This window comes from Onychostruthus taczanowskii, unplaced genomic scaffold (assembly GCF_017590055.1).
Source record: "Onychostruthus taczanowskii isolate IOZ18803 unplaced genomic scaffold, ASM1759005v1 scaffold24, whole genome shotgun sequence".
In the NCBI taxonomy this organism is placed as follows: domain Eukaryota; kingdom Metazoa; phylum Chordata; class Aves; order Passeriformes; family Passeridae; genus Onychostruthus; species Onychostruthus taczanowskii.
In genome coordinates this window covers 445,767-460,320 of record NW_024499684.1, presented here as the reverse complement: position 1 = coordinate 460,320, position 14,554 = coordinate 445,767, and the positions used below count along the sequence as shown (strand labels likewise).

The window sequence follows — 14,554 nt, the reverse complement described above, 5'->3', positions numbered from 1 at the left end:
CTGCTGAGCCCTGTCTGCTGCTTTCTTGAGGAGAAAGTCAACTCCTTAGCGAGATTCTAAATCCAGAAAGCACATCACAGACATCAGCACTTAAAGTAGCCATAACAATTGAAAGTTTGGTATGGACAGATGCATTAATTTAGCAAGCTGTTAGGAAAGGCTGATGGATGAATTCTAAGGTAAGCAGGTAGAGCAGTCAGAAGCCCACTCAGAGATGGGTGGAAGAGCAGAGTGCCCAGCGCTGAGCCCTTACCATGGCCAGGGCCGGGTGCTGCCTCGCTCGGGTCCGGCACAGCTCTGCGCTGCCTTGGCCAGGATTCAATCATTAACGAGCCCGGGCGAAGGCGGGACCTGTTGGGCTGAGCTGCCGAGGTGCGGGCAGCACTTCCCCTTCCCAGGAACCCGGGGGAACCAGCCGGGCCGCACGGAGGAGAGAGGGCACCCCGTGCCCTGGCACAGCCGGGGGAAGAGCAGCGCCCACCCTGCACAGAGCAGCGCCCACCCTGCACAGAGCAGCGCCCACCCTGCACAGAGCAGCACATCCCCTCTGCACAGAGCAGCGCCCACCCTGCACAGAGCAGCGCCCACCCTGCACAGAGCAGCGCCCACCCTGCACAGCTCGCTGCTTTGCTCAGCATTGCCACATAAATTATTGGCAAAGATAAAAACATGATAGTGCTGCTATTGCAGAGTGACCAAGCCCCGCAGGGACTGATTCCACCCGCTCTGCCATGGGCAGGGACACCTGCACTAGACCAGGCTGCTTCCAGCCCCATGCAGCCTGGCCTTGAGCATCCTCAGGTATGGGGCAGCCACAGCTTCTCTACCTTCCATCCCCCTCCTTTATTGTGATGTGCTTCAGAGTTAGCAAATATTAACCCTATTAATACATATAAAAAGCTATTGTAGCTTTTCTCTATGGACAAGGCCAATAAATCAACTCATATTTAGGCATTACAGAAGCTGATTTAAAATTTCCCCCATGGCTAATAACTGACACTGGCTTCTCATTTACCAGCTTTTAAATATCTCGTTCATTCAGGCAACTGCTGTTGCACTGAAGGATAAAATAGGGCTGAAGAAATGGAGCATTTCTTCCTTCCTGCTGCAGTAACTCCTCAGAAAACTGGTGAGGGAGCAAGCAATCCTCTTTAATGCCATTTCAGTAGGTTTAGATTGGTCCCTGCTTTACAGCTCTGCGACCATTGCTTCAGTTGGTTGTACTTCTAAGCAGTTTTCTTACCTTTGCTTATTTTGAGGCTGTCCCAGTCACACATGCTGGCAGCAGTAATCCCACTGCCTTTCAGCAGCCCTGCCCACAAGAAACACCTGAGCTGGGTCCCAGCAGTGGGCTCTGTGCTTGCTGGAGCATTTGGTGCCTGCTGCCACGGCCATGCCCACAGCTCCTGGCACGGCAGGCTGGAATGCTGCTGGCTCTGGGGCTCCAGCCCAGGCTGCTGTGAGGAACCAGAAGGAGCCTGAGAGCCCAGCAGGGCCAGCACTGGGGCCCTCCCCGAGACCTTCTGGGGAACTGGGACCCTGCTGAGCACACCAGGAGCCATCAACCAGCACGGCCAAAATACCAGAAACCCAAGAGGACTGTCAGGTGCTGGGGTTTGGGGCTTTGGTGCTGGTTTGTTGGGGATTCTTTTGGCTTTTTAGCCAGTGTAGTACTTCAACAAAAAGTCAAGTGTTCTTAAGAAAAGAGTGAAGGGGAAGCCTGGATTGGTGGGGATACTTCAAGGATGCTCCATTTCCTCCTTGGCTAACCTGTGAGCATGAGCTCCACTCTCTTCAAGCAGCTCCCACTGCACCCTGTGGTAGGAGAGTCTGTGAGCAGCCTCCCTGAGCTTGGGCATCCTTGGAGGGTTTGATCTCTGCACCCAGAGCTGGCTCCAAACGGGGCTGTGAGCTCCCCCATGGCGAGGCTGAGCTTTGTCCTTGACTGCCAAGCACCAGACCCCATCCTCCCTTCGAGGGAAGGCTTTTGGAGACCTACCAAAGCCTTCCCTTGTGCTGCTTTGTCTTGTTTTCTGGTGTGGATAAACGGGTTGCTTACAGCAGCTCCAACCTCTCCAGCCAGCAACACCAATAGTGCAGCTTTCACTGTCTCATTCTGTGCCTCACCAGGCACTTCCAATCCCAAAATCTATTTCAGGGACCTAAACAAAAACACACAGCCCAATGAATCATGAGTCTGTATTTAGGCGCTGGTGCTTAAAAGCCATTTACTTCTGGTTCCAAGAGCATCCTATAAAAACACACAAGGGAAGGTTGGCAACTTTTGTCTGGCATTGTTTCTCAGAACATAAATTTTTCTTCTGCCTGACAGGCGGGTCCCTGACGCAGCTGATGCCTGAGCCACGATGGAGGAAGCACAGCCTTGGTGGCAGTGTGGACAGGGAGGATGGCCCAGGCTTGCTCCAGCAGCCCTGGAGGGAGACAAAGCCACCTGAGAGCAACACTTCAGCCCAGGGCTGCTGTGTCAGCAACACCCCAGTGCTGCGGGGCAGGAGAATGACCAAAGCCACTCTGGCTCACAGCAGGGCAACCTGCTGAGGGGTGTGATGTGGGCACATCCCCTCCAAATCAAAACCACAGCCATCCTCCCTCAGCAGTCTTGTAAGCAAGGTTATCTTCCTGGAAACCCCAGCTGGGCTCATTCCATCAGCATTTACAACCCAGGAATGCCCATCCCAGGGAGCATTCTTGTGGATGTTACCCAAAAACTGTCATAAAATCAGACCAAAGTTGTTACTGAGCAAAACCCCAAAGCCCAGCTTCCTCAGGAACACTAAGAGGCTGTTAATTAATTCCAGATGTGTGAGGAATAAAACTGCAGTAGAGCTGCCTCTGCCAGCAGGCAGGAGCCCAGTCTGGTGAGTGCTGGGCTGTGCTGGCAGTGCTGCAGGGAGACCCGAGGAATAACTCCCAAACCCTGGCACTGAGCACACGAGCACAGGTGTGCATCCACAGGGTGTGCAAAGGTGCAAGAGAGACCTACCCCAGCACTGCTCTTCCCTCCTGGACAGCCCCAGCCCGGCAGCAGCCACGCACAGCAGGGCTGGAACTGGGGCTGGCTGCAGCACAGCTGCCACTGCTTCCCCATGGATGGGACACCCGAGTGACAACACGCACTGCACTGGAATCAAAAACGAGTTTAATGTTTGTATTCAGCTGAACAAGGATGGAAAACAGCAATCATCCCGTGCACGTTCCATCTGAACAGGCCGCACGCGCTCAGGGAAAATAACCCAGAATTATTGAAGATTCGGTACCTTTTATGCAAAAGAAAAGCAGGATACATGAAGTACCTGCCCAGTGGTTGATTTACTTAAACCAACAGCCAACCCCTGTACTCATGCTTCAGTCAAAAGTTCTAGGGTTTATATTTAACACACAAAACATTTACGCAGAGGTTATTTGTTCCACACAGCCAGCTGAATTATGTTTCTTTTCCAAGCCTATAAAGCTACTAAGCTAATTTTACTTTTAAGAAATCATATGTGAAATCTGATAAAAATTTTCAAGGACAATTAGAACACCTAGTACATGAATTAACAGATAAGTAGAGCACAGACCATGCAGCAGTGTTATTGTAAGGCTGGGATCTTCACAGCTTCCATTTTCCAGTGAATATCCAGTGCTGTTTTGATTCACTATTTCCTGCTAGCGCAAGGATTAAAGAAAGAAGTAGGAGTAAGATATGTGCTAAAAAAAAAAAAAAAAAAAAAAAAAAAAAAAAAAAAAAAAAAAAAACCACAACAAAAAACCCCAAATAAACAAAACTTTTCAAAAAAAAAAAAAAAAAAAAAAAACACAACAAAAAAACCCAAATAAACAAAACCCCCAAAACAAACAAACAAGCAAAGCCCAAAACACTTGCACAATTTTTCAGCCATCCCACTGGGTTTCCAAATGCTCCCCTGAAGCTGGGCAGGGCAGGAACAGCAGCCCCAGCCCAGCCTGCGATGGGCAGGTCCCTGCAGCTGCCCCGAGCCTCCCGGTGCTTCCCTTCAGCCCATCAGCCCTGGCAGCCGTGGGGCCCTGCTGCCAATCCCACGGAGACAAAGGGGCAGGAGGAAAGCAGCCACGAGCACATCCCGTGTGCCCAAAGCGACCCGGCCCTTCGGCACACAGCCCCGGCGGAAGATGTGGCAGGAAGAAAGAAGCAGCAAGAGAGACAAGACACGAATCCCAGGGGCTGCAGGGCCAGAGAGGAAGCCCAGGGCAGTCCTGGCACTCTGGGGGTTTCAGGTTCAGGCGGTAGCACTGGAGGAACGCGTGGGGTAGGATCAGACTGATTTCCTGCCAGACAAGATGGGAGACGCTCCAGCCCCAACACCGCGGGAATTGCAAGGGGACGGCAATCACGGCCGAAATCCAGCACGGCTCCAGTCACACCTGGCGCGCGTCAGGGGCTGATTTTCCGCTCACAGGTTCTCCCTCAGCCAGCCCAAGCAGGCGCTGAAGAGCCGGTGGCCCACAGCCAGCTCCAGCGGCCACGTGAGGAAGGTCATGGCGCCGTGGAAGGCGTCGTCGGCGTGGTGGTGCGTGACGGGCACGCCGGCGGCGCGCAGCCGGCCTGCGTACATGGCGCCGTCGTCCCGCAGCACGTCGTGCTCGCAGGTCAGGATGTAGGCCCGGGGCAGGCCGCGCAGCTGGGCCTCGCCGGCCAGCAGCGGGGCCGCGCGCGGGTCCAGGAACCCGGGGTAGCTGCGGGCCGGCTCCGCGCCGCCCGCGGCGGGGCCCGCGTACGCGTGGGCCTTCCTCATCTCGGCGGGCAGCCAGCGGCTCCAGTTCACAAACTGCAGCAGGGGCCCGGCCTCGGGCGGCACGTGGCTGTTGGAGGCCATGGCCTCCCTGAGAGCGGGGTCCGAGGTGAAATACTCGCTCCAGAACCTGACCATCAGCGACCTGGGCAGCAGCGGCTTGTGCGCGTTGTCTCGGTAGGACGGCAGGTCCAGGTCCAGCGCCTGCAGGGCTGGGTAGATCAGAACTTGAGCTTTGAGCTTCGTTTTCACTTCAGGGTCCTCCGACAGCTGTAGAAAAACCACTGCAAAGAATCAGTAAAGGTGTCGATTCTCCCTCACTGACAGATCATCTGAGGTAAAGAACTGGGACGTGCATTTTGCAACATGAGCAAAATAAAGTTATCAATAAAACCAGGATAAAGAAATTCTGAATCTGTAGGCAGGTTATCTAAAACAGCACACTGCAATAAAAATTCTCAAACATCAAATAGAATTTCATTTTATTTATTATATTGAAGGATAATGATTTTTGGGAAATACTCTTTCTGAAATTTTGATGCTTTCTGAAGTATTGACAGAAGATTTTCTATAGCTACTGAAAATTTCTATTCTTACATCATGAAGCTTTCAGGTTTCTGGGTCTGCTTATCATTCCACACAATTTAGAGCATGTTCATCACTTTGGTTTTTAACCCTGAGATGTTACAACTCAAGCAATTGCAATTCTGTGTGTTTTAGAGATGTAACAAATAAAATGTGATGAACTGAACATTGACATTTCTTGTATGTCAACCTTTTCCCCTCTTCACTAATAAATTTTCCATTTTCTCCCTCATTTTCTGCCTTCAGCTTCCACAGCAAACTCACCACCATTCCCAGGGTTTCATTACAGCCCAAACAGCTTCTCAAGAGAGCAACAACATCATGCTGACTTTATTTAATAAAGCTGAAGTAGAAGTGCAAAAGGCACCAAACTGTATGATCAGACACTGCAACATGAGGTGAGGGTTTTTTTGTTTGCTTGTTTTCCCTGCTATTTGCATCTTTATGAGTCATGCAGTTAAAATTCCCTTTTCAAACATCACATCTAAACCAGTCAACACGAGCTTAAGGTTGGAGTGCTGTAAGCCTCAACTAGAGGGCAGAGAGCCTTTTTTAGGGGACAGATTCTGGGTGGCACTAAATCTCCTGCCATGCCATTGAGTGGCTGAGGCACAGCCGCTTGCCCCAGAGCCCTGTGACGATCCCACAGGCTGTGCCATCCTGACAGACCACCAGAGCAGCGTGTGCTGCCAGCTCAGCTTTTCTTAGTGGTCGTGAAACTGCACAAACACTGACTCTGAGCTGCGAACAAGGCTTTTGTGCCGCACCTGTTGTGCCACGGCCGCGGCCAGGTTGCCCCCGGCGCTGTCCCCGGCCACGCAGACCCGCGCAGGGTCCACCCCGTACTGGGACAGGACCTTGCTCTGGAGGAAGAACTTGGTCACCGAGTACACGTCTTCAAACTGGGCAGGGAAACGGTGCGGAGGGGCCAGCCTGTAGCTGGTGGAGCCAAGAGAAGTGAGTTAGTACCTGCTGTTGAAGAAGAGAAGGGCTGGCTCGCATCTCCCTGCTGGGGGATGTTTATTTCCGTGCCCAGAGGAGTGGGAACGGCCCGTCCCAGAGCATCCACTTTATTACCCACCCATCTCCATAAAGCCAAAATAGCCGCCAACCACAATTCTTCCCCGTCACCCTGGCAGCCTCTGCTCACAAATGTGTACAAGTCAGCAGGAAAGCACGTGACCAAATACAGAAACATTGGAAAATCAGATTAACTGAACCAGATTAATTTACTCCAAACCCTCATCCCACCTGGAAGGAGAATATCTCTTACTTGACTGACACCACGACAGCGTTTAGCTCATTTGAAGTCCGCCGTGACATGAAATCGTAGCTGTGCATGGCTGGAAGGAGAGCCCAGTGCGTGTGAGAACGGACACACACCCCCACGCCTGCCTGCTCCTCTTGGCAGCCCTCCCAGATGACTTTCCCAAACCTCCCCCTGCCTTCAGCTGGTGAGACCCCATCCCCTGCCCCTCCCTGCGGCAGCTCCCACAGAAGAAGGGGCAGCGCTGGCCAGGGCAGCCGCGGTCCTTGGCGCAGATGCAGGCAGCGATGCCGCAGAGCTCACCTGCGTCTCCCAGGCACCACCCGCCGCCGTGGAAGTAGACCATGGCCCTCCGGAGCCCCCCAGGCGCCCTCCGGGGCAGGTACAGGCGGACGGGGACGCCGCTGAACTCCGTGTCTGTCACAGTGACGTTTTCGTCGGACGTGGCAGCGACGAGCTCGACAGCCGTGATCAGCCTCAAGCCCTCCATGTAGTGCATCAGCCCCAGCAGCTCTGCCGCCTCCGACTGCGGCACAAGACGGGAAAATGTTTCCAGTGCACCGATTTACTCCCAGATTAAATTCCCCTGGAGCCGTTTGATGCTCTGTGAGCGTGTGAAGTTGCTCTGGAAGTCACACCAGCAGGCCAGAGCAGAGTGTCTCCACCTGGGCTTGGCACTGCCAGGAGCAGGCGTGGCACGCGCTCACACTGCCACCAGCTGCCCAGCGAGGCCAGAGCCAGCCAGGGCTGCTGCTTCCTGCCCACCCTCAGACTCGGTGTTCATGTGGTCACCTCCACACCCAGGGTCCAGCTCAGTGACCCACCAGCATCAGCACGGGCATTGTGCCACAGAGAGGCACCCAGAGCCACCCACAGCTCCTGCAGTGCTGCCGGCACCAGCCTGGTGTGGGGACAGCCTGGGGACCACGCTGCAGAGAGGCACCCAGAGCCACCCACGGCTCCTGCAGTGCTGCCAGCACCAGCCTGGCATGGGGACAGCCTGGGGACCACGCTGCAGAGAGGCACCCAGAGCCACCCAGGGCTCCTGCAGTGCTGCCAGCACCAGCCTGGCATGGGGACAGCCTGGGGACCACGCTGCAGAGAGACACAGAGAGTCACCCACAGCCCCTGCAGTGCTGCCAGCACCAGCCTGGCATGGGGACAGCCCAGGGACCACGCTGCAGAGAGCCACAGAGAGCCACCCACGGCTCCTGCACTGCTGCCAGCACCAGCCTGGCATGGGGACAGCCCAGGGACCACGCTGCAGAGAGCCACAGAGAGCCACCCACGGCCCCTGCACTGCTGCCAGCACCTCGGCTCCCCCACCAGCACCCCCAGCAATGGGGCATGATCCTCTTCCCACCCCAGCCTCACCACACCACAACTGAAACAATAAAAAATGAAGCCAAGCTCTTATATGTTATCTGAAGATGAAAACAGATGAAATTCAGAGCAGGTTTGGGTTTTAAAAGAAAGAAAATAGCCAAGCCTGGTGCAGAACCCGTTTGGAGTTTGGCTTCCCAGAGAAAATTCATTGTCCCCAGGAAGAATGTGAAACCCCCCCACACACTGACTGAGCATCTGCTGACAGGTGTACCCTCTAGCCTTCAGACTGATAGTACAAGTCATACAGTCTGACCCTGCTTGGTGTATTTTTTCCCTTCAAATTTTATTTAAATCAACTGTTTAATCATCATCTACATATAATCAGGTTTTGAGCAACCTGGTCTAGTGGAAAGTGTCCCTGACCTTGGAAGGAGGGTGGAATGAGATGACATTTAAGATCTTTCCCAGCCCAAACCAGTCTGGGATTCTGGGATTCCATGATATAACCTTATTTTTCAGGAGCTAGAATAGCACACAGCTCAGCCTTGCTGGCAGTCTTTGACAGGGATTGTCACCACATTTTTGAGTCACCTCTCTCTGAAGGCTTGGAGCGGGTGGTGCCAGGAGGAGCCCTGCCAATCCCAGTGTGCTGGAATTGGGATGGAGATGAGTGGGCAGGCCCTGGCACACGGCAAAGGCAAGCACAGGTCCTTGCCATCAGCTGCATGAAAACAAACAAACACACACACTCGTGCCAGAATTGCTGTTTAGCCACCACATTGACACAGTTTACGCAAACATGCCTCAGTTGTTGCTATTCCCCCAAGGATTAACATCTTGAAAAAACAAATATCTCAGTCAAAGTGAGTCCTGCTGTGACTCCAAGGAGCTTGTGAAAGCCCCGCGGTGGGAGAGATTCCCTGATCCCAGCACTGAGGGTTTCCAGTGCTCTCAGAGCTGTTTTCCACAAGTGGACAATTTACATTGTGGAAAACCACTGGGCTGCTGCCTGTGGTTTCCAGCCATCATCAATAAAAGGAAATGGTGCCCTCATCTGAAAATCCCTCATTGTCCCAGTGTGAGATTATTGGGCGTTATGCAGTAACAGGACAGCCAGCCTGTACTTTGGGGGCTGGGATCCCTGTGCTTTAAAAAGCATTTTCCCAGTCCCTACAGCAAGGGCAGACCCTCCAAAACCTGGGGAGGGGGAAGGGGGCCTGGCTGTGCCCGGGCAGGGGCAGGGGCAGTGCCCACAGGCTTCCAGCAGGTCGGGTTTCCAGAGGGGCAGCAGCTGGGATGAGGCACCCTCGGGGGATGCTCCCCATCAGCCCGACAGGGCAGCTCCTGAGCAGGGCCCAAATCTGGGTCTCACTGCTTCCAGAGCTGGGCTGAGGAGGGAGGGAATTTGGGGGATGTCACACAACGGCAGCAAAAACATCCTGTTGTGTTTTGTACCTTCTTCAGGCGTTTCAGACCAAGGGCACAGGGCACTTCCTGAAATACCTGAGGGATTTTGGGCTCAAAAACCACAGCAAGGGGCAGGTTTGCTCTCAGAGGCTGTTCCCCAGCCTCCCTGCTGCACGGGGGGGGCACCAGGGCCTCTGAGCACACCCAGCTGGGCTGCCACCCAGCTGGGGACCCACCACAACAGAGGGGATGGAGATGTGCCCTGCCCTGGTGCTCTCGGCACACCCTTTTGGGAGCCTGGAGAGGATTCTGCTGCCCAGGAATGCTCGAGGGTGGCACTTTGTTCACACCAGCATCAGGGAGCCAGACTACACCAGGACTCCCCCTGAAACACAGCCCTGCCCCAAGTGAGCTCGAGTCACTGCCTGTAACTGCACGGCCACTCAGGGTGTACTCAGGACAATTTAGAGCCACCCCACCCTAATTTGCACGAGTGCAGCTCCAGGGAGGCTGTGGCTGTGCCCATCCCTCGGGATGATGGTTTCCAGGAGATGGGAGCCCAGTTACAAACCGCCTGCCCACGGCCCCGCTGTGCCCAGGCAGGCAGGACAGCAGCACCACGGACACGGCCCCACCTTCCAGGGAAATCACACCACCCTCCCGGGCCAGCAGGGCCCTGCTGAGGGGACAGTGTGACCGGCCTGCCTGGGCAGTGAGCTGCCCGTGCCCGCCCTCCTTGCAGGCTCCTGCCAGCAGGGGATTTAGGAGGGGAAGCAGCAGGGCAGCACACCAACACTGCTGACCACGGTTTCTTTCTTTCTCACCACTCTCATCTTCCACCACCTCAACCCCCAAAATCAAAACAAGGGTCCCTGACACACACCGAAAAACTCCTCATCCTCCCTCCTCCTGCAGCCCTAAAGAGGTACCCCCCGCCAGCAAGGGCTGTCTCACACACAGATGTTGTTTTGTTTTTCAGGCCTATTTTGTCAGTGGATTTCCAGGAAACCACAAAAATCAATAGGATGTGATTCCCACTCGAGCCTTCCCTCCGGGACAGCCAGCGCTGCCAGGGGAGCTGGGCACAGGGAGCCAGGAATGATTCAAGCAGCAGGGCACAGCACTGCAAAGCAAGACAAGGCAGTCTGTCCTTGTCGACCCACAGTCACATCCCACATCTCACTGGTTACTCTGAAGGGCCCTTCCTCAAGGCTGCAAGATCCAATCTTTCCTACATCTCTGTATATCACAGTCACAGCCAGTCCAGTGCTTCACTTCCACAGCTCCTGCCCCTCGGTCCGTGTAACACCGTACCCGAGGGACACACACACACGCCCTGCCGTGTCCCTGAGCCCCGAGAACCCCCCTGCCCTGCCCTCCCAGCGCCTCACCAGGTGCCCCAGGGCTCTCAAGGCAGCCGAGACGAGCATCACTGTGCCGGGCTGGGCCAGCTCCTCGGGCAGCGGGCTGTAGATGTAGTAGCCGAGGAGGGCTGTGAGGAGGCACAGGCAGAGCAGCCTGGCTCCCATCCTTGCCGGCTCCGCTCTGGCGCTGCCGGAGCAGCTCTCACCGCCCCCCGGCAAGCCAGCGCAGGGCAAAGTTAATCCCGTGTTTTGCTTGGGTCGCGGCCAGGAGGTGATTTCTTGTGGAATCACCCGGGGCAGAGGTTACTCCACCGTGCAGCTTCCAAAACAACACGCTTACCCAGCAGTTTCCCCGTGCAGCCGCCGGGAGCAGCCGAGCCGGCCAGCCCCGCAACAGACTCGCACCGAGCCCTGCTGCCTGGCCCGCACCGAGCCCCGCACTGAGCCCCGCTGCCCGGCCCGCACCGAGCCCCGCTCCGAGCCCCGCTGCCCGGCCCGCACCGAGCCCCGCACTGAACCCCGCACTGAACCCTGCACTGAATCCCGCACTGAATCCCGCACCGAGCCCCCTGCCCGGCCCGCCCCGGACCCCCCCCTCACCCCTGCCCCGGACCCCGCAACCCTGCACTGAATCCCGCACTGAATCCCGCACCGAGCCCCCTGCCCGGCCCGCACTGAACCCCGCACTGAACCCTGCACTGAATCCCGCACTGAATCCCGCACCGAGCCCCCTGCCCGGCCCGCACTGAACCCCGCACTGAACCCTGCACTGAATCCCGCACTGAATCCCGCACCGAGCCCCCTGCCCGGCCCGCACTGAACCCCGCACTGAACCCTGCACTGAATCCCGCACTGAATCCCGCACCGAGCCCCCTGCCCGGCCCGCACTGAACCCCGCACTGAACCCTGCACTGAATCCCGCACTGAATCCCGCACCGAGCCCCCTGCCCGGCCCGCACTGAACCCCGCACTGAACCCTGCACTGAATCCCGCACTGAATCCCGCACCGAGCCCCCTGCCCGGCCCGCACTGAACCCCGCACTGAACCCTGCACTGAATCCCGCACTGAATCCCGCACTGAACCCTGCACTGAATCCCGCACTGAATCCCGCACCGAGCCCCCTGCCCGGCCCGCACTGAACCCCGCACTGAACCCTGCACTGAATCCCGCACCGAGCCCCGCACTGAACCCCGCACTGAATCCCGCACCGAGCCCCCTGCCCGGCCCGCACTGAATCCCGCACCGAGCCCCGCTGCCCGGCCCGCACTGAACCCCGCACTGAATCCCGCACTGAATCCCGCACCGAGCCCCCTGCCCGGCCCTGCCCGGCCCTGCCCGGCCCCGCGGCCCCGGGAAGGGCAGCGGGAGGCGGCGGGTGCCGCTCGGTGACAGCCAGGGACAGACAGCCGTGTCGGGGATGCCGGGGCACTGAGCTGCCGCTCTGGAAGGCAGAGACTCGAGCAGAGCCTGGGACACAGCGGGTTTGTCTTTTCAGTTTAAAGTTGAGGTGATTTCTTTGGCTAAAGTTCTCCCGACAGAAATCAGCGCAGCCCCGCGCTCTGAGCTGCCCGTGGGGTGCAGCACCCTTGGGAGGAGCAGAGCAGGAAACGTCACAGAGGGCTGAAAGCTGGACCATGTGCCACCTGCCCAAACACAGATGAAGACTGGCCCTTAGTCAAACTTTCAGACATTTAAGTCCTGAGCACCTCCAAACTATTCAAGTATTTCAAAAATCCATCCGTGCTCTCTCTCCTCAGTCCCTCTGCAGCACAACAGCCACTGGAAGCCAAATATTCTTGACCCCACTCCAACAAAATTAAGAGAGAACACAGCTCCATGGCCACTCCGCCTGCCCTGGAGTGCCAGCTGCTGGGCAGGGGACAGCTGAGCCCACTGTGGCACAGCTGAGGGTGGCACTGTCCCATCAGTGACACGCGTACATGCAGGGCTGGGCACAGAGCAGCAAACCCTTCTCCTCTTTTGCGCAGCTCAGGTCTTTTGTCAGGGGCTGAGAGGTAAAACAGAGGTAAAGAAGCCAGATTTCAGGTGGCATGGGGAGATAAGGCACAGCTGAGAGATGGGGAATGCAGAACAAAGACCTTTCCTGCCCTGTCCCTCCCCAGGAGCGACGGGAGCCCCCAGGACAGCTCTGGCACGGGCAAACAGCACAGAGGAAGACGAGGCCAGATTGGAACCACCACAAAATGGGTGTTTTAATTTGTTGCACTTAAGGAAGATTTCCCACTCTCCTTCTGTGCCGGTCTCCAGATAGAAGAGGGCTGTGCAGAGACAGCCAGGGCTCTGCTCCTGCCCTGAGGCCACCCTTGGCTTAGGGCAGGAGCTCACAGTGCTTAACCTTGAAAGACCAACGTCTCATTTCATGCCAGAGCCACTCCCCTGCCCTCCAGTGAACCACCCCAGCAACCTCCCTGAACCCACAGCCCCCCCAGATAAAGGAAGTCATAAACTGATTTACCCAAAGGAGCAGCACAGCATCAGCTGCAATATGGAAATGCCCATCTGCCAGTTTTGTTAGAGCCCTTTCAGTCAAGGGGACCAGCTGGGACAGCACAAGGTCTCTCTCAGACAGGGGATGAGGTGCCAAATGAAACACGTGGATGTTAAAACCCAGCTCCATCCCACGCAGTGATTACCCTTCATGCCTCACCCCAACACCGGGCTCTGCATTGCCAACGCTCCCCAGAGCCCACACCAGCACCCACCACTGCTGCTCTGCTGTGCATCACGTGCTCCCCACCACTCGCAGCTTTCTAAAGCAAACAAACATTAGGTTTAGTCTTTTTCCTCCTCATTTATTTCATTCAGTGAGGTTGGATGGAGTTTGGAGCTGCTGGTCTAGTGGAGGGTGTCCCTGCCCATGGCATGTGGGTGGAACAAGATGATTTTAAGCCACTCCCCAACCCAACCATTCTGTAGTTATATAAGTATAAAATGTCATGTTGCTGCTTTTCCTGCACACAGGGCACCAAGAGCCATGCAGCACGCCCTGCTTCCCACCCGCTGCATTTCCATGTAGTCCAGGCTACTGGCATTTCAGAAAAAAAATGAATGCAAAGTTAAGCAGCCAGGGTTAAAGCTGCAATGGGAAGAGCAGCAGCAAGCATGTCACCCTGCTCAGAGCCAGCATTCCCTGCATGCCTGTGCTCCACGACACGGAGAATCAGAGCTGGAATTGCCTGGATATTGCTCAGAGGGTGCCACGGGCTCAGTCAGGCACTGACCTGCCCCCTCATTGTCAGCCCAGTGAAAAATAGGTGTTGCAACATCAGACTGAGTTTTCAAACTGTGGTTTGGAAAGGAGAAATAGGTGAGTTTATAACCTTACACCTTGTTTGTAACAGCAATCCAGGCTCACAGCCTCACCTCAGTTTGTGACAGCAGTCCCTCTCCACCCCTCGCATCTCCACTGGCTGCGCTCTCGCAGCACTGCCAGCCCGTGCTTTGTCTGTCAGCCACAGAACCATTCAGGCTGGAAAACCCTCCAAGAGCACGGCCCAGCCATGCCCTCAGCACTGCCCAGGCCACCAGCAGCCCATGTCCCCAAGTGCCACATCCACACGGCTTCTCCAGGGCTGGGGACTCCCGCACGGCCCCGTGCAGCCTGTGGACATCATTTCCCAATGTGAACCCGAGCCTGCCCCGAGGTGTCCTGCACTGCCTCGTGTGCTGGGCACGTCCCTGCTGCGGCCCTGGCTGAGCCCGGGGCTGCTCCTGGCAGCGGTGGCACCCCGGGCTGCCTCAGACACCGTGTGACAGCACGGCTGTGTACATCCACCCTGACAAGGGTCGCGTCTCCTCTGCGGCGTGGAGC

The 14,554-nt window shown here is 56.2% G+C and overlaps 1 protein-coding gene across 1 annotated transcript; it reads right to left on the bottom strand.

Annotated features, from left to right (window-relative positions):
• Positions 1-3,846: 3,846 nt before the first annotated feature.
• Positions 3,847-11,165, bottom strand: AADAC (arylacetamide deacetylase). Its single transcript, XM_041405902.1, has 5 exons — positions 10,749-11,165; positions 6,928-7,150; positions 6,631-6,700; positions 6,125-6,296; positions 3,847-5,042 (listed from the first exon to the last, which is right to left on the bottom strand). The coding sequence occupies exons 1-5, from the start codon at positions 10,884-10,886 to the stop codon at positions 4,434-4,436; spliced, it is 1,212 nt and encodes a 403-aa protein (XP_041261836.1). The 5' UTR covers positions 10,887-11,165; the 3' UTR covers positions 3,847-4,433.
• Positions 11,166-14,554: the final 3,389 nt, after the last annotated feature.

Excerpts from the sequence above, each read along its gene's own strand:
- AADAC (XM_041405902.1), bottom strand. The coding sequence starts at position 10,886 with ATGGGAGCCAGGCTGCTCTGCCTGTGCCTCCTCACAGCCCTCCTCGGC. Across the intron at positions 7,151-10,748 it reads TGAGAGCCCTGGGGCACCTG|TCGGAGGCGGCAGAGCTGCT; the intron begins GTGAGGCGCTGG and ends CTTGTGCCGCAG. Across the intron at positions 6,701-6,927 it reads GTGGTGCCTGGGAGACGCAG|CCATGCACAGCTACGATTTC; the intron begins GTGAGCTCTGCG and ends CTCTCCTTCCAG.